General features: G+C 44.0%; 1 protein-coding gene across 5 annotated transcripts in view; it reads right to left on the bottom strand.

Annotated features, from left to right (window-relative positions):
• PCYT1B (phosphate cytidylyltransferase 1B, choline) overlaps positions 1 to 24,594 on the bottom strand; it is an 84,969-nt gene extending 60,375 nt beyond the window's left edge. For 3 of the 5 annotated variants that reach the window (XM_066249283.1, XM_066249284.1, XM_066249287.1), the window contains exon 1: positions 24,332 to 24,594. In XM_066249283.1, coding sequence (XP_066105380.1) covers positions 24,332 to 24,448 — 117 coding nt within the window. In that variant the 5' untranslated portion in view covers positions 24,449 to 24,594. Of the gene's footprint in view, positions 1 to 331; positions 589 to 21,446; positions 21,460 to 24,331 lie in introns of those variants that run through there. The other 2 variants (XM_066249288.1, XM_066249285.1) reach the window with 2 other exon arrangements.
• Between the last annotated feature and the right edge of the window lie 2,189 nt (positions 24,595 to 26,783).

The following is a 26,783-nucleotide window of genomic DNA, read 5'->3' as shown; positions in this document are numbered from 1 at the left end:
TGTACTGTTAGAAATAAAAGCAGGGTCATTGTCACTGAAACCTTCTTCTGACTGCCGCTTCTGAATTAATAAGAGCGCTTTAGTGTCTACTCTAGGCCAGGGACCGGATGAGGTACTCTGAATATGTTAATTCTTTGAGGCCCCACTGCACCCTGGGATGGCTACATCTGCTATCCTTGTACAGAAGAGAGACCATCTCCATTTCACAGAAAAGAAAACTGAGGCTCAAGAGGATTAAGAGATATGCTAAGTCCTGCCCTTGGAAAGGCACAATGCTCAGTTTTGAACATTTCACACCCAGCAAGGGCAGGCTTCAAGCATTGAGACTTACCCACGCCCTGGGGTACTCAGCTGGAAGGAATGTCATACTCAGCAGTGTGGCCGATATCTGTATTTCACACACACGAGCCTGGCCAATCACAGATTCTGGCGTCTCCTCAGTGCAAAGGCCGGAGATGCTATCTGGTCCCAGGCAGGGCCTAAAAGCACAGCATTTCTGGCCGGCTGCAGATAACTGCTCCCATGGTAGCTCCAACAGCCAGCGCCGGCTGGATGCCCCGCCCCAGGCAGCTGGGGCTCTGGGAGGCGCTGTGAGGGAGATGTAGTCACTTGGAAGCCTGCCCGGGAAGTGGCTCTGCATTTTTTAGTCAGCCTCTTAAAATGAAAACCTCACTCTCTCCAGACAGAGGAAGACAAAGCAAGCGGTGCTTTCGTAAACAGGGCAGAGTTGTCCGTTTGTAGTCTTTGAAGTGTGCCGTTACCATGATCATCACTACATCGACTTTGGTATTTTTAAAGCTGAGGTCATTGTAACTATTACTCATATTGCTGCCTAGATTGTTTCTTAGAGATAGACACAGGTGTTCCTCAACCTTGTATGACTCTACTGAAGAATGATCCATACATTTGCAGAGGGGCTGTGACCCATTTCTGCCATTCATTTATTCGATCATTTGTGCATTCACCTACTCACATGCTCATTCACATATACAGTGTGTCCGTAAAGTCATGGTGCACTTTTGACCGGTCACAGGAAAGCAACAAAAGACCATAGAAATGTGAAATCTGCACCAAATAAAAGGAAAACCCTCCCAGTTTCTGTAGGATGATGTGGCAGCATGTGCGCATGCGCAGATGATGATGTAACACCGTGTAGACAGCGGAGCAGCCCCATGCCAGTCGAGATGTGGACGGTACAGAGGAAAGTTCAGTGTGTTCTGTGGCTCGCTAAATTCGAATCCGTGACCAAAGTGCAACGTGAATATTGGTGCGTTTATAACAAAGCGCCACCACATAGGAATAACATGACTCGGTGGGATAAGCAGTTGAAGGAAACCGGCAGTTTGGTGGAGAAACCCCGTTCTGGTAGGCCATCAGTCAGTGACGAGTCTGTAGAGGCTATACGGGATAGCTACCTAAGGAGCCCTAAAAAATCTGTCCGTGAGCCCACATCGAACTGCACTGAATAGATATGAAACTGGGAGAGTTTCCCTTTTATTTGGTGCAGATTTCACATTTCTATCGTCTTTTGTTGCTTTCCTGTGACCGGTCAAAAGTGCACCATGACTTTACGGATACACTGTATGCCAGGCACTATCTCAGAACTGGGGACACAAGTAGGGATAAGATCAGTCTCCGTCCTTCAGGAGTCCCCGTTCTCTTTGGTACTGCCAAGAACCGCCCCAGTCCCATTCCCACGCCCCTCCCCATTGTAGCCCTTCCGCCCTGGAAGCTGGAGTCCTGCCTCAGAGTTGTTTGGAGACCTCCCAGTTGCCTGAGATGCTTAACCCTTGCCATCCCGTTCAGCGTTCTGAGAGCAGACCAACACTTGGGGTGGGCATTCAGGAAACTGGAGTCCTTTATTGGGTCTTTTTCAGATACATTAGGGTGACCTTGTGGGCCACGGAGGGCCAGGCCAGCATTTCTAATATGCTAAAGGAGCACAGTGACAAGAGCAGAGCTGCATAGCCACAGAACTGGGTTCTGAATCCTCTTCCAGCACGTACAGGCTGTGTGTTCTAATTTGGCTCTCCTGCTGGAAAGGACCCAGCACCCACCCGAGTTAGTGCAAGAGATGAAGGGTTGTTTTAGGGCTACCCTGGCACAGAAACTGGGGTGGCGTGGGGGAAGCGGCAGCGCCTGGCCCCGGAGAGCTCTGCCCCGACCTGGCTGCTCTCTGCGTGTGATCTTCTGTCCCACACCCATTTACCCGACATCCTTCCACCATGTTCAAGTCTCTGCTTGCCTTTCCCCTTATAAACTTCAGTTTGAATGGGGCCCATCTTGGCTTCCTCGGCCTCCCTTTCCAACATTATTCACTCATCAGCTTCTTACTGAATCTTTCAACCCCAGCTCTCACCCCTAACAACTTACTGCTTCTTCCATGTTTCCCAGTTCAAATGCCTAAGGTAGAAGCAGATTGGCCACGCTCATGTGTTCAAACCAGGCCACAACTGGCAGCTGTGGCTGGTAAGGGGAGGAGGAGTGGTGAGGGAGGTCACAGGCGACCTGTCACTGCACTTTCTTTTTAATTTTTATTTTATTTATTCATTTTAGAGAGGAGAGAGGGAGAGAGAGAGAGACAGAGAGAGAGAGAGAGAGACAGAGGGGAGGAGCTGGAAGCATCAACTCCCATATGTGCCTTGCCCAGGCAAGCCCAGGGTTTCGAACCAGCGACCTCAGCATTTCCAGGTCAACACTTCATCCACTGCGCCACCACAGGTCAGGCTCACTGCACTTTTAACAGGCGCTGACGTTGGGGCAAGAAATGTATTCGACCTTCTGTGCTCTTAAAAGGAAGTTCCTTAACCTAGTTGAGTCTCAGTTTCACTTATCAAATGGACATCAATCTGGCAGGGTTGATGTGAAAAATAGAGATAATTATGTCAAGTACCTGGTACTCAATAAATTGTGGCAATTATTATTAATGCTATCAGTATTCATTATTATACTTCATAATATATAATGCTTTATATTATGATAATAATAGATAATGCAGTTCTCCATAAAAACAAGCACATTGACTCTGAATGAACTTCTAGAACACAGCCCAAATAGCTGAATGGATTAGCAAATGGCGTTCTTATAGTAATGATTCATTAAGCTTTAAAACGTGTGGACAGTGAATCTTTTCCACATGATCTAAAATTAATTACTACTTGGGGATGTTTTATGTGCTAGTCACAAAGCTTATTAAAGAGATAAGGTGTTGTCATTTTTCCAAGAAAGGTGTATTCTAGACTAGAGTGTGAAGTCTAGTAATTAAAGCAGAGATAGAGAAAGTTGTAAAGCAACAATAGTTAGTCAAAGGTGAAGAAAAGTTTTCTATGCACTGTGTATGTTGTTCTTAATTATTGTGGCCTAGAAGTCAGAAAAAGGGAGAAGCAAAGAGACGGGAGGCAGAGTCCACGGCGTGCTTGTATGTGCGTGTGTGCACATGAGCGTGTGTGCCTAGGAGCGCCTGAGCGTCTGTCCCAGTGGCTGGCATGGAGAAGAAGGGGTATTTCTCGTTGTGTATGAGGTACCGTACTTGGAATGGGAGAATGCAAAAATAGGTGAGCTCCAGCCTTGCTCTCCAGAAGACTGCCTTCCCAAATGAGGCAGAAAACTGCTTGGGTTGAAAGTCCAGCTCTGCCTTCAGTAGGACCTTGGATAAGGGCCCGCCACCACCAACCAGCCCTGTGAGCTGAGGCAGTATTTTGTTTTAGTCTGAGCACCCTAGAACGACTCCTCGGAGACAGAACAAATCATTTGATTTACAAGGAATTCTAAACTACTCAGGGTCTGTATCCTCCAGGTACAAGGGGAGGACCAACCTCAGCACCATGGGGTTGAGATAGCCAGAGGCTTCAGAGGGGCAGGGACTGGTCCCCTCTGGCCTCCAGGCTCTATACCCGCCTGCAGGGACCCACGCACCATCTGTTCCTCACTGTTTGTCAGAGCTGGGATGGTTCCAGAGAACCTCTGGGGCAGGCATAAAACTGAGGCCTAGGAACATAGCAGCTAAATCTTTGAGTACTTACTTAGTGCCATGTATATCCATCTATATATATGCTAAGCACTTGAACCATACTAGTTGTTTAATTTGTACCACAGCAGGGTGAGGCAAGTACTGTCTCCACTGAATTGTACAGCGACACCAAGCGGCAGAACGAAGCAACAGCCGTGTTTGGTCCCTCAGACTCAGTTACCTTTTTGGCTCCCTTTGAACTGAGGAAACTCTCAGGATTCTTAGACAATTAGGATGGAGGGGCCACAAAAAGAAAATACTGGACTTCTTGATAGATAAGAGGGGGCAAGCAATTAGTTGGAAAAAACAAAACAAAAGCACATAACCATATTTTTACCCAGACTTAGTGAAATAGGTTAGATGACTTGTATATAGTTATTGGCAGGCCTCAGCTTAGAGCCCAAATCACCCACGTCACATTGTCAAGTGTTTATTAGCACATGCTCTGTGTTTCACATGATCTAGATACTTGGAGGGTGAATAAATAGAGGAGATAAATAAGGAAGGAAGGAACAGAATTGGTTCTGGGGGAGCAATCCTCAAAGGTAAAGGGTGGCCGTTTTAGAATGGGAGGAGGTATTAATTTGAAAAGGCATATATATTTTCAATAATTTTATATTCAGGGGAAAAAGCCCTACCATATTCAACATACAAGTCATAGAAAGTAAGCTTCTGGACAGGTAGAGATCATCAGAGGAGAGACTATGCCCCCCTAGGAGGCCATATTCCAAACTTGGAGTTGGGGAAGCACATAAAATTTTTATGTCTCGCCTGACCTGTGGTGGCGCAGTGGATAAAGCATCGACCTGGAAATGCTGAGGTCGCCGGTTCGAAACCCTGGGCTCGCCTAGTCAAGGAACATTTGGGAGTTGATGCTTCCAGCTCCTCCCCCCTTCTCTCTCTCTCTCTCTCTCTCTCTCTCTCTCTCTCTCTCCCTCTCCTCTCTCAAATGAATAAATTAAAAAAAAATTTTTTTAATTTTTATGTCTGACAGAATAGAGCAAGGATTTTAAAGGGTTAAGAAACCCTAGCCCAGCGCCCTGGACCTCACATGTTCAGGGGCCTTGCCAGATCACGGATGTGGAGCTAGACTACAATAAAACGTCCCTCTACCTAACTGAAAACGCTCAGTCATTGCATGTGATATGTTGCCTATTTATCATGCAAGTTCTGCTTATGTAAACTGCACCATAGTAACATATTAACATATTTAAAAAGCCATATTCCCATCAGGCTTTTTAAAGGGGAAGACGTTAGATATTGGGCATTTCATTGGCAGAATGTGTTTAACTGGACATTGTCAAATATTAAAACAAAAGCTATTAGGCACTATATAAAATGTACAGTGCCAATATTACTTGAGTACAAAAAATGGTCAATGGAACCTATACTTAATGCAATCTGCATCACTGACAACTGGACCAATCAGACAGCAAACTAATCATCCAATCAGAACTTAGCATCGTACTGCTGCTGGTGCCAGCCAACCACAGAATTGCTTGTTTAAGCTAAGCTGTTCTTAATTACAGTGAAGCAGTCCAGTCAGACAGGCCTGAGTTCAAATCCTAGCTTCACTATTTAATATCCAGTTTCAAAAAATTGAATTTTTAGAAAATTGCTGGCTCTTAACCCCTGTAATCTTCAGTATCCCCATTTTTAATAAATAGTAAAACAATCTACCTCATAAAGCAGTTGTGAGGAGTAAATAAAATGATAGGTGTGTGATTAGTGTCTTCCTTTTGCCTCCCTAGAATCCACTCTTTCCCTACCCTTCTCTGCTCTTCCCCATGGGGCTTCCCATACAGACCGCGCCAATGGGCCCCGCTGTCTTCCTGCTGGCAGTCTGGTTGGGCCCCTGGGAAGCATGCAAAACACCGAAGGGCAGGACAGGGTATTTGTCTCCCTGACTTCCGATCTGCTAGGAGGCAATATATTGGTTGTATTCTTTTACTGAAACCCACAGCCTTCTGTGAGAGGGGCCCTCTTTCTAGAGCATTCTGCGAAGTTCTGGTTATCACAGTCTCCCCTTGTTCCTTCACACTTAAGAATGGCAACTCTTTCCCCCCAGTGTTTCCAGGGCAAGGGTACATACTACCCAATGAAGTTTCTTTAAGCCCTGCCCATGCCTTTGTAAATAGTCCCTTTATTAGACTTCCTTCAAATTTCCTCTTTAGAGTGAGTCATCTTTGTCTTGACAGGGCCTTGACTGAATATGCAACAGCATGATGCCAAATTCAATAAATGTTAACTGGCAAATGTTGAGGAGGCCTGTTAGAAGTGCAAAAGTCAATTGAAAAGTGAATTACCCATAGGTAAGAGTCATAACCATCTAAAGAATGCCTTCCAGTAGGACAGGAGTTTACGATGGCAGAACATTCTAATCAAGAGACGTAAGAGAGGCATGAGCAGGACCTCAGAAAGACTACTTCTCCCAGTTGCGCCTTTTGCCACAGGACTCACCAGCTTCAGAACCCCAAATTCAGAAATTATAAAAAGACATTACAAAGTCTCATCCCTGAGCCTCACGCTGCTAGGTTCGTATTTACCCGTCTTGGAACATTGAGATTTTATTTGGGATCAGGATATTTTAGTCTTTCAAAGGGAGAGGAAAGAACAAGCAGATCTTATAGTTGACCACAAGCTCAACAATGAATCACTGGATTCTTAGACATTGTAATATTTATAGGCAGTCTTCCCCAACAACTATAGAAGCACTAAGGAAATGGGGACTTGGTCTGTCCTATTCATTGCTGAATCCCTACTTCCTAGGGCAGTACCTGGTAGATGGACAGTCCTCAATAAGCATTTGTTGAATGGGGGAGGGCAGATTTAAAGTCACTGGAGAGTGAATGATTATTGACAAAGAATGATTATTGATAAAGATTAAACTCAAATGAATACACTGATCAATTTTTCTTATCATAATAATATGTTATAAAAACTCAGAAAAATAGAGAAGATAGCAGAATTCCTCAAGAATTCTACTTCCCAAATACAACCATCGTGAACACTTTCTATATTTCTGCAGAGGCAGTTTTCTTCACTCAATATGTCATGATCATTTTATCATGTCAATCAAATAGTCCTCAGCCTCACTCCTGTCCCTAATGAACAGGCATTTTCTTGGAGCAGGTTTAGATTCACAGCAAAAAGAACAGAAGGCACAGATATTTCCCTACAACTCTCACTAATTTTGATAATTATAAAACAGTCCACTGAGTAGAAAAACCATAATGTGTTTAAATATTTCTCTGCTGTTGAATATTAAGTCGTTTATGTTTTACTAATATGAACACCATGCTAAACATGCTAAACATAATTCTAAAGCTCTGATTATTTCCTTAGGGTAGATGCCTAGGAGCTGAATTACTGAGACCAGGGGTGTGAACATTTTAAATACAAATATTTGAAGAACATTTTAATATATATTGGTAAATCACCTTCTACAAGAGCTGCATAATTTATATCACATTGCAACATATGGAAGCACCTTTCCGGCTGCCAGCTCACTGGTTTTGAGCATTGTCAATTTTATAGAACAAAAAATGGTATTACGCTGTTTTGATCTATATTATTTTGATTAAAAGAAAGATCAAACAAATATTTCTAATATTTATTACTCATTTGTTTTCTTCTGAGACTAAGCTGTTCTTTGCTCATTTTTTTATGTTGAGAACATGTATTCTGAAGTTTGTTAAAATCAAAACAATAGCACAGCTTAAAAAAAATCTTCAATCGCTTTTTAAAAGTATGCAACATAATCAAATGTCAAAATAATCTGGAGATGTTTTCTCTGAACATATGTACCCTGATTTATCAATGTCACCGCATTAAAATTAATAAATTATTTTTTTTAAAAAAGTGCATTGTTTTGGACTAAACTAAGAGGACTCTTCAACCAAGGAACACTGAAGAAGCCACACCGAGACTGCTTAGTGTATCCTAAGGTTCTCTTTACCAAGCCACAGTCACAGAGCTCCAGGGAAAAGCAATCTGGTCTCATCTCTCCAGGCAGAGGAGAACAGAAGCTCCATATCCACGCATGCTGCAGATGGCTTTTCCAGTCTACCTGAATCATTACCAGCTAGAAGCAGCGGTCATTGGGACTTGGACATGAGCTGCAAAGTATAGAATGGTGACAACAATTCCAGTGCCATGCGGACTTTTCCTGTGTGGACTTTTCCTGGACTCCTGCTCCCTGTGACAGCTCCTAACAGACTGAACTGTGGTTGGGTTGCATTTTTCAGGGATTTGGCATGGTGATGGGGCCAACTTGGACTTGGTGAACATGTTAAGGACACTACTCTTTTATGGATTCTTGCTGTATTGGCCAAGAGTTTGCTTAAAGGCTTTTAATCACTGTAAAAAAAATAGAAGACTGGATAAAGAAGATGGGGCACATATACACCATGGTATACTATTCAGCTAGAAGAAATGATGACATCGGATCACTTACAGCAGAATGGTGGAATCTTGATAACATTATGTGGAGTGAAATAAGTGAATCAGAAAAAAACAAGAACTGCAGGATTCCATACATTGGTGGGACATAAAAGCGAGACTAAGAGACATGGACAGGAGTGTGGTGGTTACGGGGGGGGGGGGAGGGAAGGAGGGAGAGGGGGAGGGGGAGGGGGAGGGGTACAAAGAAAACTGGATAGAGGGTGACGGAGGATGATCTTTCTTTGGGTGATGGGTATGCAACAGAACTAAATGGCAAGATAACCTGGAAATGTTTTCTCTGAATATATGTACCCTGATTTATTGATGTCACCCCATTAAAATAAAAATTTATTCATAAAAAAGTGCATTTTTCCAATTTTACCTAGAGTCCCTCCATAAGAAGTTCATTTTTTAAAACCAATATGTGAACACCTGCATGTAGGTCAGGCTAGTAATTACTGCCCTTCTAGCGATCAGGGATCAGAATTTTTATTAGGTCTTAGGGATACAGGCCTTCTTAAAACAATGACCACCCACAAGGCTTAACTGTCCCCCTTCCAACGTGGCCATATTTCAAATCCCACAGCAGACTTCAAGTAGCTAGAAGAGTCTCAGTACTATAAATAATACCACATTTCATTGATTCTTAAAGGTTCATCTACCCCACACTTTAACAGATGAGATTAGAATGGGGTCTTACAAGAAATGTCTTAAAATCAGTGCTTGCAATTTTCTGACATAAAACACCTCTAAAATGGAAGTTCATCTTGGCCCTGGCTGGTTGGCTCAGTGGAAGAGCATCAGCCTAGCATGTGGATATCCTGGATTTGATTCCCGGTCAGGGCACACAGGAGAAGCGACCATCTTCTCCACCCCTACCCATTCGGCCCCCTGGAGCCTCTGTCTTGGGCACTAAAAATAGCTTGGTTGAGAGCATGGGCCCAGATGGGCAGAGCATCAGCCCCAGATAGGGGCTGCTGGGTGGAACCCTCCTATCACTTGGGAAAGAAAAAAAAATAAAAAGGAAAGTCATCTTATAATTAATAGCATCTTAGATTCATGAAATTCATAGATGCTATTGACAATGGAAAATAACCACCCTTACCTAAAGATAAAACTTCCATACCCTAAAATCAAGTTTTTTCTTTAGCAATTGAGCACAGGAGTTTAGAATGCGTATCAGTAGCAATGTTATATCTTACTCATAGCCCATCTCCTTTCTTGAAGTACTTGAGGTGACTTTAAAATAATAAAATTTGAAAGTTTAAAATAATAGTTGCAAGATATGGGAATCAGGAATGAAATGAGCACTCAGGGAGGCCTGTCACAGTTCTCTACATTCCAGAAAGGTGGCCCACAGGATGACTTGAGGCTCTCAGCAGTCAAAACAAAGAGGAAGACGAAGTTAACGTTGTCCTTAAATTGCCTGACCAGGCGGTAGCACAGTGGATTGAGCATTGGCCTAGGCCTAGGACACTGAGAACCCAGGTTCAAAACCCCGAGGTTGCCAGCTTGAACATGAGATCATAGACGTGACCCCATGATTGCTGGCTTGGGCAAGGGGTCACTGGCTCGGCTGAACCCCCAGTCAAGGCACATATGAGAAAGCAATCAATGAACAACTAAGGTGCTGCAACTATGAGCTAATGCTTCTCACCTATCTTCCTTCCTATCTGTTCCTGTCTATCCTGCTCTCCTCCTCTCTCTCTCTCATTCTTGACAATATACAATATGTATATTGTCCTTAAGCAAGAAAGAAAACAGCTATTAAGAAGTGCAGCATTTCATTTCCTGATGCCAAATTTTATAGACATTCCTCCCGTGGCGCCTCCATAAGGGGCAGGCCCAGTGATGTGTAGTAACACCACATTTTCAACAACAGTCCCAGATATAGACCATCCATTTTTTATGTTTGTCTCAGTAGCGCCCTCTGCGCAAGGCTGAGCCCCAGAACCAAAAAGCAGTGAAGTAAAGCATTTCCACAAAGGGCGCAGACATGCAGGCCGAAAGTACAGTTCCTTCTCAGCGCTATATCCAAGGGCAGGATTTAGAATACAGAAAGCAGGGTTATGCAGGCTAGGCAAGGCAGTCCGTTAGAAAGCAATGCTTCAATGTATTTTTCATGTGAAAAAATGAGAAAGAAAGCATTACTAGTATCTAAGTTTTTAATTTTTATAGATTTTAGAGAGAGAGTAAGGGAAGACAAAGAGAGAAAGAAGTAAACAACGGTTTATTGTTCCACTTATTTATGCATTCATTGGTTGATTCTTGTATGTGCCCTGACCAAGGAACCAAACCCTCAACCTTGGTATATTGGGACGATGCTCTAACCAACAGCTACCCAGCCAGGGTGCTACTATCTAATTCTAACATATGCACTCACACTAGCACCAGATCTCTGTCAATATAGTCTACAGGTGTCCTCAAGGAAGAAGGCCAGCTGTCCAACAGAAAAGTAGGGACTGGGTCCCCTGACATATCCATTTACTTTCAGTGTACTGCAATATAATGCAGCTCACCTGGGCCTGAATAAGTACACTTGTAGATGATGTTATCTACTTATGCTATGTACTAAACCAGTACTCACAAGATCAGCAGGTGACTTAAAACATTTCCTGCAATGAAATAGGAAAAGAAAGAACACAAGAACAGGCAAACAGCAGGAAAGTGGCAAGGCTGACCCTTCAACACCCTGCATGAGTTGTGTGTCTGCCACATTACCAGGTGTGAACACTGACAACCTGATCAGAGCCGACAAGAAGACAGCTGAATCGAAAATGATCACAAAGAAGACTATTTGAAATGTGTGCCACTATTAACATTCAACCTCACCTGTAGCAGGTATTGGACCTTGAGATATTAACTAATGATGGCATGAAGCTATTGTCATTACCATGATACTTAAAAAGAAAGCAGGCAGGCCCTGGCTGGTTGGCTCAGTGGTAGAGCGTCAGCCTGGTGTGCAGGAGTCCCAGGTTTGATTCCCAGCCAGTGCACACAGGAGAAGCGCCCATCTGCTTCTCCCCCTCTCCTTCCTCTCTCTTCCCCTCCCGCAGCCAAGGCTCCATTGGAGCAAAGTTGGCCCGGGCGCTGAGGATGGCTCTATGGCCTCTGCCTCAGGCGCTAGAATGACTCTGGTCACAACAGAGCGATGCTCTGGATGGGCAGAGCATCACCCCCTGGTGGGCATACCAGGTGGATCCTGGTCGGGCGCATGCGGGAGTCTGTCTGACTGCCTTCCCGTTTCCAACTTCAGAAAAAATACAAAAAAAAAAAAAAAAAAAAAAAGAAAGAAAAAAAAGGAAGCAGGCAAAACATGAAGACAAGCCTCTATGACTTTTACAGCAAGGTTTTAAGACATGTGATACTCAATCCCATAGTTCGCAAAATACTGTACATGTAGTGATAAATGTTTGCAAGCCTTTTCCAAGTTTCCATGATTCAATAGAGAAAAACCCACTCTTCACACTACAGTAAAAACTGGCTGTTCTAAGGTATAGGAAAAAAAAATTGATGTCAAACTAAAATGCATTCCTTTGTCAGCAAATATACTTAGAAGACATATAGAAAACATTGTTGAAGATGGGAAGAAACAGCATTAGAATAAATTATGCAGTGTGGGAGGTTTGTTATACAGGTGAATAGAAGTAAAGATATTTATAACATGTCTCAGCTTGAGGTATTTACTAGATGCTATTTCAAGAATAATATTTCTTTCTCAGCCACCAGAGATATTCCAAAGAAGAAAGATTTTCCAAAGAAAGATGGTCCAAAGAAGATTGATTCTGCAAAATGAATGACATTTTTAAAAAGATTTTATTTACTCATTTTTAGAGAGGAGAGAGAAAGAGAAGGGGGGAGGAGCAGGAAGCATCAACTCCCTTATGTGCCCTGACCAGGCAAGCCAGGGTTTCAAATGGTGACCTCAGAGTTCCAGGTTGACACTTTTATCCACTGTGCCACGACAGGTCAGGCATGAATGACTTCTTTAAAAAATATACTTTACAGAAACACTTTGTAAGCCTACTTAAGTGACTGCTCTGCTCTTGGACCCGGCTCTCCCAGCTATTTGAGAAATCCCCATCTTCTTTTCATGACCTTTCCTCTGTTGGCTCTCTAAGTGTAGTTCCTTGGGGTTCCATCCTGAAAGACTGTAAATTCATTTAACCAGATCTCATAGGCAGACTGGCCCCATAGACGGGTTCTAATACATAGTTTTAAAAACCTGTTAGGGCCCTGGCTGGTTGGCTCAGTGGTAGAGCGTCGGCCTGGCGTGCAGAAGTCCCGGGTTCGATTCCCGGCCAGGGCACACAGGAGAAGCGCCCATCTGCTTCTCCACCCCTCCCCCTCTCCTTCCTCTCTGTCTCTCTCTTCCCCTCCCGCAGCAAGGCTCCATTGGAGCAAAGATGGCCTGGGCACTGGGGATGGCTCCTTGGCCTCTGCCCCAGGCGCTAGAGTGGCTCTGGTCGCAACAGAGCGACGCCCCGGAGGGGCAGAGCATCGCCCCCTGGTGGGCAGAGCATAGCCCCTGGTGGGCGTGCCGGGTGGATCCCGGTCGGGCGCATGCGGGAGTCTGTCTGACTGTCTCTCCCCGTTTCCAGCTTCGGAAAAATACAAAAAAAACAAAAAAACAAAACAAAACAAAACAAAAAAAAAACCTGTTAGGATGGCTTGAGGCCAGCTGTTTTTCTAGAATTTGCACTACAGCAGGATTATCCTGAGGCATTCTCGCTAGCTAACCAACTCAATCCACTTCCTTCTGAATCTTGAAAGGGACTTACAGACCAGGCAATTGTGAGAGAAAGCATATAGACAGGGCACCATTAATTCACAAATAACCTGACTAGCATCTGACTGACTAGATATAAGGGAAGTTTAGCTCAAGGGCTTACATGTGCTCTCTTTGGGGCTGGATATACTGACTCCTGGAAGGCGTGAGCATGTTGAAGTTCTGTTAATGCCAAAAGCTGTAATTTTATGTAGGATCTGTCACTCTTCCTCAGAGTATTACCTATTAGCTCACCAGAATTATTTGGAAATTAGAAATCTGTTGTAGCGTGCACTCTCTCTCCATTACTATGGTTAGAATATCTTTAAAATTTGTACTAAAGCATAATATACATACAGAAACGTGCACATAATCAGACTTGTGGTGGCGCAGTGGATGAAGCATTGACCTAGAACGCTGAGGTCACTGGTTCAAAGCCCCGGGCTTGCCCGGTCGAGGCATATGCAAGAAGCAACTATGAGTTGATGCTTCCTGATCCTCCCCCCCCACCCCGCCTTTCTTTCTCTCTCTCCTCTCTCTAAAATCAATAAATTAAAAAAAAATTTTTTTTAAGAAACGTGCACATATTCTAAGTGTGTGGCTGGATGAACTTTCACAAGCTGAAGACATACAGCAGCCACATCAGTTAAGCAACCACTGCCAGCCTCCACCCTGTGCTCCTTCCACTACGCTGACTCCTACCATCATAGATTAGCTTGCCCACTTTAAAAATATGTTATTGAAATGGAACCATGTAGTGTCTAGTTTATTGTATCTGGCTTCTTTCATCCAATATTATGGTTGTGAGTCATCCATAATTTTGGCAGGTGGTTGTAGATTCTTTATTCCCATTGCTGTGTAACATTACATTGGGTGAATGTACCACGATTTATTTACGCATTCTACTTATGCTAGGCATTTGGGCAGTTTCCAGTTTAGGGTTATGATTAATACTGCTAAGAACATCCTAATATTATTTTCTGTTGGCCATATGTACAAATTGCCTAAGAGTGGAAGTGCTGGATCAAAAATATTTACTTTGAATATCTAAATTCACTACAAAAGGCGTAGACATCTGATATGTTTACACTCCTCATCCTGAAAGCAAAGAATGTGACATGGGAGAGCTAAATACAACATTTCTCAAAGTGCATCCAAGCACGTCTGGCTCCTGAACCACCTGGGAGCTTGAGCAGGTGGTTCTTGGCTCACTGATGTTGGAGAACTGTGTGTAGGGGAAACAGGAAGCTTTAGCAGTCAGACAAACCTAATTTTAAATCCTGGCTTTGTCAGTTTGTATTCGATCTTCGGGGAATTAGTTAATTGTTGGCTTCCTCACTTATAACAGAGGGAATAGCAATTCCTGTTTCACAGGTTTGCAGCTCGGTTTAATGGGATAACACACATAATGTATTCTGCACAGTGCCCAACACAGTTTGCCCTATAAATAGATGTTCCAGTCCTCTGCTTGCCCACAAAAAAAATAAATAAAGAAAGAAAGGACTGAGACTTCTAGTCCTACACCCAGTATAGAACAATTAACCTGATAACTCAACAGTTTGGACATGAACTAGATTTTAGTGTGACGTGACTATGCGTCCAGTCAATATTGGGCACACTAGAAATGAAACACAGAAGCCTATGTGTACCAGGAACAGGCTTTCATCATCATTTGGTTGGCAATATGCTGTACCCAACGTCCATGATGCTTCTGTTAACCTATTATTGTTGTTACTTTTCTTAAATGCCAGTTTAAATAACCCTCAGCATCTCTTTCCATAGATGTCAGGTTCAATTGGCATGAATTACTGAGTGGAAAACAAAAACACAAGTCAAAGACTTTGGCAAGAGGGAGGAGGTTGTATGAAAATGAATCCTGCTCAATGGGCTGGCCCCATACAGCCCTGCACATTATCACACTGGCTCACGCTACCAGGGCTCGCTACTTTATTTTCTAATCACTGTGTTTTCAAGTGTGCCTTCAAGATCATTGAAAGCTAAACTGTCTCTTTATCCCCAAGCAGGGTCAGCTTCCCTAGCCTCCCATACAACGTGGTTCATGCTGGGATAGAGAGGAAGCTAGGAATGTTAAAACAATAACGCTATGGTCTGAGGCCAGCAATGGGTAATCAGATCCTAGCAAGGTAGAGGCTGTTACCTGGGAGATTATTGGAAGAAAATAGGCCTAGCTTGCAATGACTTAGTTTGTTCCTATCTTCCTTGCTTTCTCCTTTTCATCCTGCCCCCGGAGATCAGACAGAATAAATCCTTTTCTACATTTATTTCACTAAGGGACACCGAGAAGCTTTGCGTGAGCACCAGTGGAAGATGCCAGGGTCTCAGGACCCTGGCCCGATTCACTGTTGGACTTAATCCCAAGCTCAGATGGAGAACATCAGTTAGAGAAGCCCCTACAGTTCAATGCTGTACTGCCACGTCTCAAAGAAAACCCAGGCATACCTCGTTTTATTGTGCTCCACTTTCCTGCACTCCATAGAGATTGTATTTTTTACAAATTGAAGGCAAGACCCTCCACCAGCGAAAAGATTACAACTCACTCTGTTGCAGTGTCTGGAACCAAATCTGCCATATCTCCAAGGTATGCCTCCATTTTGAACTTTAGTGTTATGAAATAGATAAATTAGGAGGCTTATTGTTCATATTAAAGAGAGATTCGACCTAGGGTTTTTTGGACAGTAACTAGAACATTCAATAAATGATTCAGAATACACTCAACCATTTTGAAGAAACATCTGAAGACTAAAGCAGAAGATACCAGAAGTGGTTTATACAATAGTAATGTCAAGTTCCAAGGGATTTTGTGATCATTTGTTATTCATATTGAGCCAATGTGTCTTGCCATAAGACCATTCAATCTGTTTATCCCGAATGGATAAATCCAAAAGGATGTGAGGAATGGGGTAGCCCTGCTTTTTGATAGAAACATCAAGTCAGAGTACACTGTGGTAGACAATGTTCCCTGGCTATGGATACTAGATTCAGTCTTGGAACTGGAAAAGTTCATCTATCCAGCCCACTGTAGGCAATAGAATTGAGATCCAAAGAGAAGTGAGTTCCTTAAGCCCATACAGTAATTCAATGGCAAAACTCAGGTTGAAATGAGACTGTGGGCTCCAGCGATCAGAGACCAAACCACAGCACAGTTGTCTTGCCAGGCCTCAACGCTTTTGCTGTGGGCCAGTCCAGTTCCCCCTAGAGCTTCAGATCGGGATTTGCCTTGACCTTGGGGTGGAGCCCCAGATGTCAGAACAGATCCATTTCCTCTTATCACTACCGCCTCTCATCAAGAACCACTCAGCCTTTCCACCTTTCCCTACCTTCCTGCCCCCAGCTCCACCCAGCCTGGAGGCCTCTAGAGAGGAAATACCCTGGGGCTGAACCCAACTTCACACGCTGTCCCTACCCCCCGTAATTCCACTTCGGCACCTGCTGGAAGCAAGCCGCTATGACTTTCCCTGCACTTCACAGAGACCAGCTCTTAGGGTCATTCCCTTCGCCAGTCTTCCCCATCACTTCATCCTCTCCCACTAGCCCTTTCCCATTTATATTTAAGTACAAGTTGCTACCATCTTAAAAGAATGAGCCAACCAATAGCTTTGGATGAATGGAAAGAAAGAAGTTAGAAAGGAGAAAAGCTAGCCTCTCAACCGCAAACCCTATACACTCTACTTGCTTCCTTGCTCAGTCAGCTTCTACTTTCCTACCTTCTAAAGGCTCCTTAACCTATTGCCATCTGGCCTCTGCTCCCACCACTTCACTGAAACATCGCTATTGACATTTTTTGTGTATGTGTGTGACAGAGACAGAAGGACAGAGAGAGGGACAGATAGGAACAGACAGACAGGAAGGGAGAGAGATGAGAAGCATCAAGTCTTCATTGTGGCAACTTAGTTGTTCATTGATTGCTTTCTCATATGTGCCTTAAACGGGGGCGGGGGGGGGACCAGCAGAGCGAGTAACCGCTTACACAAGCCACAGACCTTGAGCTCAAGCCAGCAACCTTAAGCTCAAGCCAGTGACCATGACCCCACGCTCAAGCCAGTGAGTGACCCTGCACTCAAGCCGGGGACCTCAGGGTTTCAAACCTGGGTCCTCTGTGTCCCAGTCTGATGCTTTATCCATTGCGCCACTGCCTGCTCAGGCCTATTGACCTCTTTCTAAATCCAAAGAAGACTGTTTCTTATTACCTCATTTGATCTGTCTGCTGCATTTGGTTCTTTAAATTTTTTTAAATTGAATTTATTAGGGTGACATTGGTTAAGAAAATTATAGAGGTTTCATGTGTACAATTCCATAATACATCATCTGTATATATATTTTTTTATTCATTTTAGAGAGGAGAGGGAGAGAGAGAGAGAGAGAGAGAGAGAGAGAGAGAAAGGGGGGAGGAGCAGGAAGCATCAACTCCCATATGTGCCTTGACCAGGCAAGCCCAGGGTTTCGAATCGGCAACCTCAGCATTTCCAGGTTGACGCTTTATCCACTGCGCCACCACAGGTCAGGCCCATCATCTGTATATTGTACTGTGTTCACCACCCCAAGTCAAATCTTCTTCCATCACCATTTATCCCTCTGGTAATCCCCATACTGTCGTCTGTGTCTATGAGTTTTTTTCCTTTGCTTAACCCTTTCATCTTTTCACCCAGTCCTATAATCCCTGCTTCCTCTGACAGCTGTCAGTCTGTTTTCTGTAACTGTGAAACTGTTTCTATTTTGTTTGTTAGTCTATTTCGTTCATTAAATTCTACTGGACAGTCCCTCCATGGAACTTTACCCTGTCCTTAGCCCCCCAATCTCTCAAATATTTGAGAAATAACTCTCTGTCTTCTTTTCATAATCCTTTCTCTATTGACCCTTTAAATGGTGTTCCTTGGGGTTCCATCCTAGGAAGATTCTGGGATAAAATAGGTTAATTTAACCATATTTCATGTACAGACAGGCAGATATAAGGAGACTTTTTTTTTTTTTTTTCATTTTTCTGAAGCTGGAAACAGGGAGAGACAGTCAGGCAGACTCCCGCATGCGCCCGACCGGGATCCACCCGGCACGCCCACCAGGGGCGACGCTCTGCCCACCAGGGGGCGATGCTCTGCCCCTCCGGGGCGTCGCCATGTTGCGACCAGAGCCACTCTAGCGCCTGAGGCAGAGGCCACAGAGCCATCCCCAGCGCCCGGGCCATCTCTGCTCCAATGGAGCCTTGGCTGCGGGAGGGGAAGAGAGAGACAGGGAGGAAAGCGCGGTGGAAGGGTGGAGAAGCAAATGGGCGCTTCTCCTGTGTGCCCTGGCCGGGAATCGAACCAGGGTCCTCCTCACGCTAGGCCGACGCTCTACCGCTGAGCCAACCGGCCAGGGCTGAGACTTCTAATAGCTTTAATTACAGCTCTTCTATTTTCCCTGATAGGATGGCTCAGGTCAGTTATTTTCTGAGGATTATCCTGAGGCACTCTTGCTAACCATTTCTAGTCACTTCCTCTAACTCCAGAAACTGTTGTGACTCAATTTCACTGCCATCAATTTCACTCCTTCAATTTCCTTACCCTTTCCTGTGGTGATACCTCCCAGATCTATATCTCCAGCTCAGAATCCTCTCCTGAGTTCAAAACCAAACGTTAACTAGACACTTCCAAAGGGAAGTCCCCCATGGTACCCCTAACATAACTGTCACATACTGCTGTCACCCGATGCTCCCGTCTCAGTGATGGCACCCATTCCCTGGAGCCAGAAAACTGATTCTTCCTTGATACTGCCCCACCCTCAGACTCGGTTATCAATCCTGGGTATTCCCCTCCTAATGTCTCCCATATCCATCCAGTTCTCTCCTCCACTGTCCCATCCGTAACTCCAAATAATCCCATCTAGATTACTGCAACAGCCTCCTAACTAAAACAGAAAAGTATAGCATAGAAAATATGAGTACAAAATATGAAGCACAGTTTTTATTTAGCTAATGGGAAAATACATGCATGTCCTGTGCAACATGAGACATATTTATCATTGTGGCTTCTCAGAGCTCATCCTCCATAGGCCTGGGCAGGTGTCTGAGCTCCGTCTAAAGCCACATGGGGCTACTGCACACCTGAAATTGGCTAGCCTGCATTGAGAAGTGTTGCAAGTGTACTGTATGCACCACATTTCAGACTTAGTATAAAGAATATAAAGTACTTTTATATTAAATAATAAAAAGTACTCATTTTATATTGATCACATGTGGAAATAATATTTTGGCTATATCAGGTTAAATAAAGTCAAATTTACAAAACAAAACAAAAAAAACCCAACGCTTTCTTTAGGGACATCAGCATCCTGGCACGTTTCCACATGCCAAACTACTACCTTCTGTTAAACAGAAACGACCTTCAAGGGCAGGGGCTGTGAGTTACTTCTTTCACTTCTCTCCATAGCACCTGGAGCATTGCTATACATGGAGGTTGATATCCAGCTGGCTAAGTATAGATCCTGTTAGTAAGGGACGGAGCTTTCACTCAGTTATCTTTTAAAGCCATGCATCACTGAGTACTTTAAGTCCCCTTCACTGCCTGAATGAGAACACGTGCACCCTGTTCATTTCTATATGCTCAGACACCAAAATAAAACAAAGAAACTACCTAACCTCTTATATTTGATTTAGATTTCTTTCTTCCATAAGGAGTTTAGCATTAAGCAAATGGTGGGTTGGTGGGATACTGAAAGAACAAATTTAAAAGAATACAAGAAACAAATTCATTGATTCCATGCTCAATATGCCCGAGCATGATCAATCTGTAAGAAACGAATGTTGCATTTGGACCAAGACCAGCAGGAAGATGTCTAATAATAACCTTGGGCAAAATTCCAGTTGACCACAGTAAATGCCCAAGGAAGCCCATGCTTGTTTACTTTCAGTAACACGGCACATTAAGTGTCTCGCTTTAAAATATATGCTGCTCTCTGAGTGGCTAAATACATGGTGATACTAGTAAAGGAAGCCTCTGATGTCTCTGGAAATCTGTCAAGTTTTGGAGCACCAGCCCGTGAGCACCCTATCTCCCAGCTGCCATAATGCACCTTCTGCAAGACAGCAGTCTCTTGGCACTGCTCCCCTTTGAAGTAAAGCCCAGAATGAACTCCTGCTAAAGTGGCATGTCGAAGCAGCCTGTTTTTATTTCCACGGCCTTCTCAGTCAATCCGTGGCACATCCATCTTCCTGGAAGTGACTATTGTAGGCTAGAATTACAACTTCCTCTGACAGCAGAAGGCACTCCTAGAAGAACTTCACCAAGGTTGTTAACCAAATCCTTAAACTGACAGCTTTCAGGGTGGCCGGGCCTTGTTTGAAAGGGTTTATGGAACTGTCTGCTGAGCTCACAGGATGTGTCTAGCCAAAATCTGAGGGCTGGGGAGATAAGAGGACACAGTCCTTGCCCACAAGGAGTCCTCATCCCTACGAAGTTGGGTCTCCAAGGAGGGCTGTTACATCATGTTGCCTAAGGCTACTCTGTGTGTCTTCTTGTAGTCAAGCTTATAAGTCACCTTGCATCATGTTCAAGCAAAACAAAACAAATACTAAGAACAGGAAACAAACCAAGAAACAAGAATAATCAACGGAAAAAAAGAAACATCTCAAACCCATGCAGCATGGGTAAGTAGCAACAGTGTTATTTAATTCTACTCACTCCTTTCCTTTCTCACATTTTCTTCCAACAAAATATAAGGCAGGTGGAAACACAGTAGGTATACCTTTCAGAAGAAATTTCCCCTTGAGCATGATTCCATTGTATCCTCAATATCCCTATCAATTTGCTACTTACAAGGATCTAAACTATAGATTGCTTTAAAGTCCTCTTTATTCAGGCATGCCAGCTTCCTGCTTCATTTACTTAAAGAACTATGCCAGGCTCTGTAGTGGATACCAGAGATACATTGATGACAACACAAGTTTCTATTCAACATCCGGCGGCAAACTTTGACTAACTCTCGAGGGCTCAGAGCTCACAGCACGTAGTAGGTACTCAATCAACCAGGACCGAGTTAAACTGGATCACAATAGATAACCTTCACTGTCAGTATAGAGACAAACACACGTAGACACAGGAACACTGTACACACCTTCTCGAGTGCCATGCTAAATAGAGAGCCTGGTTCACTACAAAAAGGGCGTTTTACACAACTGCTGAGATTTAAATAAAATTTGTATTTACAGACAACCATTCAGTGACAAAAGTTCACATTCTGGGACTTGCTGTAAAGCTTTATAGCCCTTATATACTCAGAAATGTCCTTTTTCATTATCCGTCAGTAAAGTTAGAGTGAGTTTGAGGAGCCAGTGTGAGCCTCAGCTAACACAAGGAGAACACTTTAGTAATTGTTACTTTTTTTAAACAAGGTGTTCTATTATTAAGCCCTGTTTTCTCTAAACTGTATGAATTCAAGTTTGGTGACAAGTGGGAGAAGGAGCCTGTCCCCTGCAAGGGACTCTCTCAAGTCTTTCATGCACTTTCCGAAGTTAATAAGCAACTCAGCAGCTACATCCTGCTGACAGTTGTGTCCCCAGATACCCACGCCAGTGACCCACATGTAAATTTGGGTGATACGCTTGGGTGCTGGGAGAAACACAGAATTTATATAATTTGAAATATGAAGATACTATTAGCAAAGCTAAAGATCAACAGCAACTACTAACAAACCTTAAAAAGAAATGCAAATTTAGCATTTTCACTTGCCACTGAATCCCTCCATGAACAGTTATTAAGTAATTAACATGTCCCTTAATTATTAACGTAAAATCATTAGCAAAGGAAAGTTGGCCTCCTAAAGTTAAGTGAAAATTCAGAATATGCCCCTACAGCGATCCCAGTTTGCTGGTAGGAGCCCAAGCGTGGAAGCTCAGTGGGCTGGAGCACTGTCCACTAAGGTCGCAGGTTCAGTCCCCAGTCCGGGCCCATGCAGGAATCAACCAATGAATACATAAATGAGCGAAACAACAAGAGGATGTTTCTCCCTCCCTCTCGCTCATCAATAAATCATTTTAAGTTTACTGATAAAAGATGCTTCAAAAATTTAGTCTAGTGATTTAAAATTGGTTGCAGCCCCTGTTTAAATAGAGCCAATTTTCAGTAGACCATAATAATGACGAAGAACATGGAACATTTTTATGAAAAGTAGATCAAAGCAATCACTTTAACAGTGGAACTTCTCTGTACAATCTACACACACACACACACACACACACACACACACACACACATTAAGCCAGAACTGCCAAAAGATGGAAAGGGAATGTGAGACACCTCACTTAAGAGTGTGCTGTAGGAAAAGATCTCCCACTTTGCAGGCATAGAGCTCTGGGTTCGAATCCCAGATCTACGCCTTTGAAGCAATGGAACCTTGGGAAAGTCGCTTACCCTCTCTGAACCTCAGTTTCCTCACTTCTAAAGCGGCGGGGAGATGGAAGAATAACATTGCCAGCTTTGCCTGGTTCTTGTGAGTTAACTCCAGGACGAGCTGTCACAAGTGAAAGTGAAAAGTACTTGAACTTTCTTCCTTCCCTTGATTTCCTCTGCCCACCCTCTCAGGCAGAAGCAAGCAAGGAGCAGAATAGCTAAAAGGCAAAGAGGGAAGGCAAAGAAATTAGCACAAGAGACCAAACAGATACATAACCCTGAAGGGGATGCTGCCTATCTCTCCCCCAGCCTCACCTACCTGTCAGGAAGAAGTGTGATGCAAATGTGAACATGGGGTTTAACTTTTTAAAGTTTTTTGGGGTGATCTTATAACAAGTTTTTAGTGGTCAACTTTTTTTTTTTTTCTGTGCTGAATCATGGCGTATTTAATGGCTCAAAGGAACCCCTTGGTAACAAACTTATCCGGATTGTTTGTATCCCATGAGAACATAGGTACATTGTGTACGCTGCTCAGTAACTGACTTAAAGAGCCGGGGAGCAGTTTATATCAAATTGCCCTATTTTAAAAAACAGAAGCACAGCAAACAAAAGTCCAAAGCGCTCTATTGTCACTTCTTTTGTTTTTATGTATTAGGAAGTTGTTCTAAGCCTGCCTTTGAATCCTTATTAACCCTCACGAAGAAATAACAGTTCCATGATGGGCTGGCTTCAAATTCTGTGAGCCCTCATTTTGGGAGTTTACAGACAATGCCATGTCACAAAATCCTCAAAAAATAAATAAACAAAAGCCCAACCTCTTCCCAGGTCAAACTCCATAGCCAATCAAAAACATTGCACCTTTTAACTGGAGGGAAATTGCTAGGAAGATGACAGTTCCAGTGAATCGCTGGGATCTGAGGGTTCAGAGAGGTCTCGACAAGTTCCGTGAGACTTCAGACCACGGACAACCCACCACCTATTTGGTGGTTTTGATTCCTTAAAGATCCACGCTGAGGTGGCTGAGAACAAGTTACTGAGAAGGAAGGAGGTTGCGAGTGCCCCGTCTGCACGCTTACCTAAGGCAGGCAGCCCCTTATTAAGTGAAATGTACCTTCCCCAGCTCCCCACCTGAAGAGAAACCTTCGCGGCACACCCGGAAATGCTTGCAATTCATTCAAGATACACGTTGTTTAGAAATACATCACCGAAGGACACTTTCACTTAGTTATTTTGAAATTTTCAAACGAATGCGGAAGTTTTGCTTCTATGTCGTTTCCATTTTTCCAAAACTGGCATTAGGCACCAAAATTAGTTGCGGAACGAATCATTCCTTAGCTAATAGAATTGAGAACTTAACGGACTCCTCCGAAGCTTTGGGAAGAGAATACCATTTTTAAAATTGCACTGTAGGGCGTCTTTTTTCTTAATTTTCAGACGAGAACACATTTAAAAGGAAAAAGGCTATCCTGCCCCCCAGCCCCCCAAGGCACAAAAACACAGCAGAGCCCAAGCCACCCGTTTCCTACCCAGCCCGTACAATAATGCTTTGTAAGCTGAGCGCAGCGTCGGGCAGAGAAGCTAAATATAAACATCTGAGAAGGATTAGGCGGTAGCTCCATTCTCATTTACATGAAAATCCTCTAAGCATCTTTTCCTCGCTGGCTGCGGGCACATAAGGAACTCTTTTATGCCACAGCCACGCATACATTTGCATCCTTTGTCTTTACTTACCAGTCGAGGTTGTGGGCATGTGTGCTCTATTTCCTCCATGGTTTCTGAGGGAGGCTCATTGGAAAGGGATTTTGGGATACCTGTTTCTGACTCAGCATCAGTGGTAAGTACTGGCATGGCCAGCGAATGCTCCCTCCAGCTCTACACCCTCTGTCAGTCTCCTCCCCGGCAGAGAATGTTTTCTTTGTCACGTACTTTTCTCGTCCTTCCCCATCCCCTTTCTCCGTCCCTTCTTTCTGTCTGGTCTGGGGGAAGTAGAGAGGTTGCCCGCACCCCCGCCCCCGCCCCCGCCCCCTGCGATCTGGGAGAAGCCGAGAAGCAGGGCCTCAGTTTATCACTAGAACAAGCAGACTGCACTGGAGCAGCGGTGCGGGATACAGTACCTTATTTGCATGGAGCGCGCTGGTTGGCTACTGTCATCATAGTACCACTCCGCCAGGGAGCGGCCGGGCCCCATTGGCGGCCAGCCGTGCCCACGGGGCCCGAACTTGCTGCTTTTGTTTCTTTTCATTAATTCTGTTGCAAAGGTCTCTGTCCACTTGGGGCAAGGGACCCGGGCTGTACTACCCAGATAATATAAAACCGCTTCCGGAGGCGGGGATGGGACGCCTCGAGAAAGAACGTTGCAGACCTCCGCTAAAAAAGAACTCTGTCCCTTCCCTGAGCGTTTGATGTGTCCTAGTCAGAATTTTGCCAAGCAGGAGTCACTCTGAAGACAAAGTCACTTTTGAGCCCAAACTCCCCGTGCCCACAATTGCCAGCTGATCTCGGAGGGCCTCGCAGGGTATTTATTGTGCGCACCTGAGCGTGCACCCCCTTGGCTGCAACAAGAGCAGGGCAGATCCCTGAGGCCTGGCGCCTAGCCCTGGGCTGGCTGCCCTCGGACTGCCCTTGGGAGGAACTTGGAAGGCGGTAGGTTGTTTTTGATGACCAGCCTCTCACCTCTGACTGCCCTCTCCCATTGCTTCCTCCCTGAACCCCAGTCCCCCTGGTCCCCTATTCTGTTCCCTCAGTAAAGTCGCTGTTGTTTGCCCTTCCATTGTTCCCCACCCTGGTTTCCTCTGCTCCATTTCCTCAGCACCAGCTCTCAGCAAATGCTCTTGGCAATCACAGAGGCATCCCAGATGGAGCGTTAAAGAGGAAGTGACTTCATGTCTAAAGCCGCCAGAAATATCCCCCACTTTAAGAGACCCAGCCCTGGCGGTGTAGCTTAATTGATTAAAGCGTTTTCCCAGTATGGTAAGGTTGCGGGTTCAATTCTCAGCTCAGGGCACATGCAAGAATCAACCAATGAATGCATAAATACATGGAACAACAAATAGAAGTTTCTCTCTCTTTCTCCCCCCTCTCTCCCTTCTCTCTCTAAAAATCAATAAATAAAAATTTTTAAAAGAGAGACACACTCAAAAAAACTTATGAAGTTATTCATTCTAGTGAAATATTACACTTAATTTTTTTTAATTTGAAAGAGCAAGAAAAGCATAAATTTGTTGTTCCACTTATCCATGCATTCATTGGTTGATTCTTGTATGTGCCCTGACCAGGGATCGAACCCACAACCTTGGCATATTGGGAGGATGCTCTAACCAACTGAGCTACCCTGCCAGGGCCTAAAATATCACACTTTAAATAACATTAATGAAAATCATGGTAATTGCTAGCATTTATTAAGCTCAGGCACAGTGCTAAGCAGTTTACCTAGATCAGTGGTAGTCAACCTGGTCCCTACCGCCCACTAGTGGGCATTCCTGCTTTCATGGTGGGCAGTAGCGGAGCAACCAAAGTATAAATTAAAAGATAGATATAACTATAGTAAGTTTTATAAAGATTTATTCTGCCAAACTTAGCGAAAATCCGACATAAAGTATTTGGTAAGTAATTATTATTATATGCTTTAACTTGCTGTAACTCTGCTGTATAAATTTTATAAAGTAAAGTTACTTCCCTACTTTATAAATCACCATTACTGTGGAACCGGTGGGTGGTTAGAAACTTTTACTACTAACAGAGATACAAAAGTGGGCGGTAGGTATAAAAAGGTTGACTACCCCTGACCTAGATCTTGTTTAATCTGACTAAGAACCCAAAGAAGTTGATTCTATTATCTCCATTTTATAGGTGAATAAATTGCAGTTCAGAGTAATTGCTCAGGGCATCAAACTCATAAGCAATACAGCTGGGACTGGAAAAATGAGATGCAGCAGGTGTAGAAAAAGCACCGAGGTCCTCTTAAGACAAGTCCCTGGGCTTCTAGATCTTTCTTTTAATCTATAGCAGTGATTTTCATCCAAATGGGGTCCAGGACCAGCAGCACCAACATCAGCACCACCTGGAAACTTGTTAAAAATGCAAATGATCCCCCCCCAAGACTTGATTCAGTAGATCTGGGGAGGGTCCACGATTTACATTTCTAGCAAGTTCCAAGGTGACACTGATACTGCAGGTCCAGGGA

The sequence above is a fragment of the Saccopteryx bilineata genome, chromosome X, assembly GCF_036850765.1.
Source record: "Saccopteryx bilineata isolate mSacBil1 chromosome X, mSacBil1_pri_phased_curated, whole genome shotgun sequence".
NCBI classification, from domain to species: Eukaryota; Metazoa; Chordata; class Mammalia; order Chiroptera; family Emballonuridae; genus Saccopteryx; species Saccopteryx bilineata.
The sequence above is the reverse complement of the archived record's forward strand: the minus strand, read 5'-3'. Positions and strand labels throughout refer to the sequence as shown.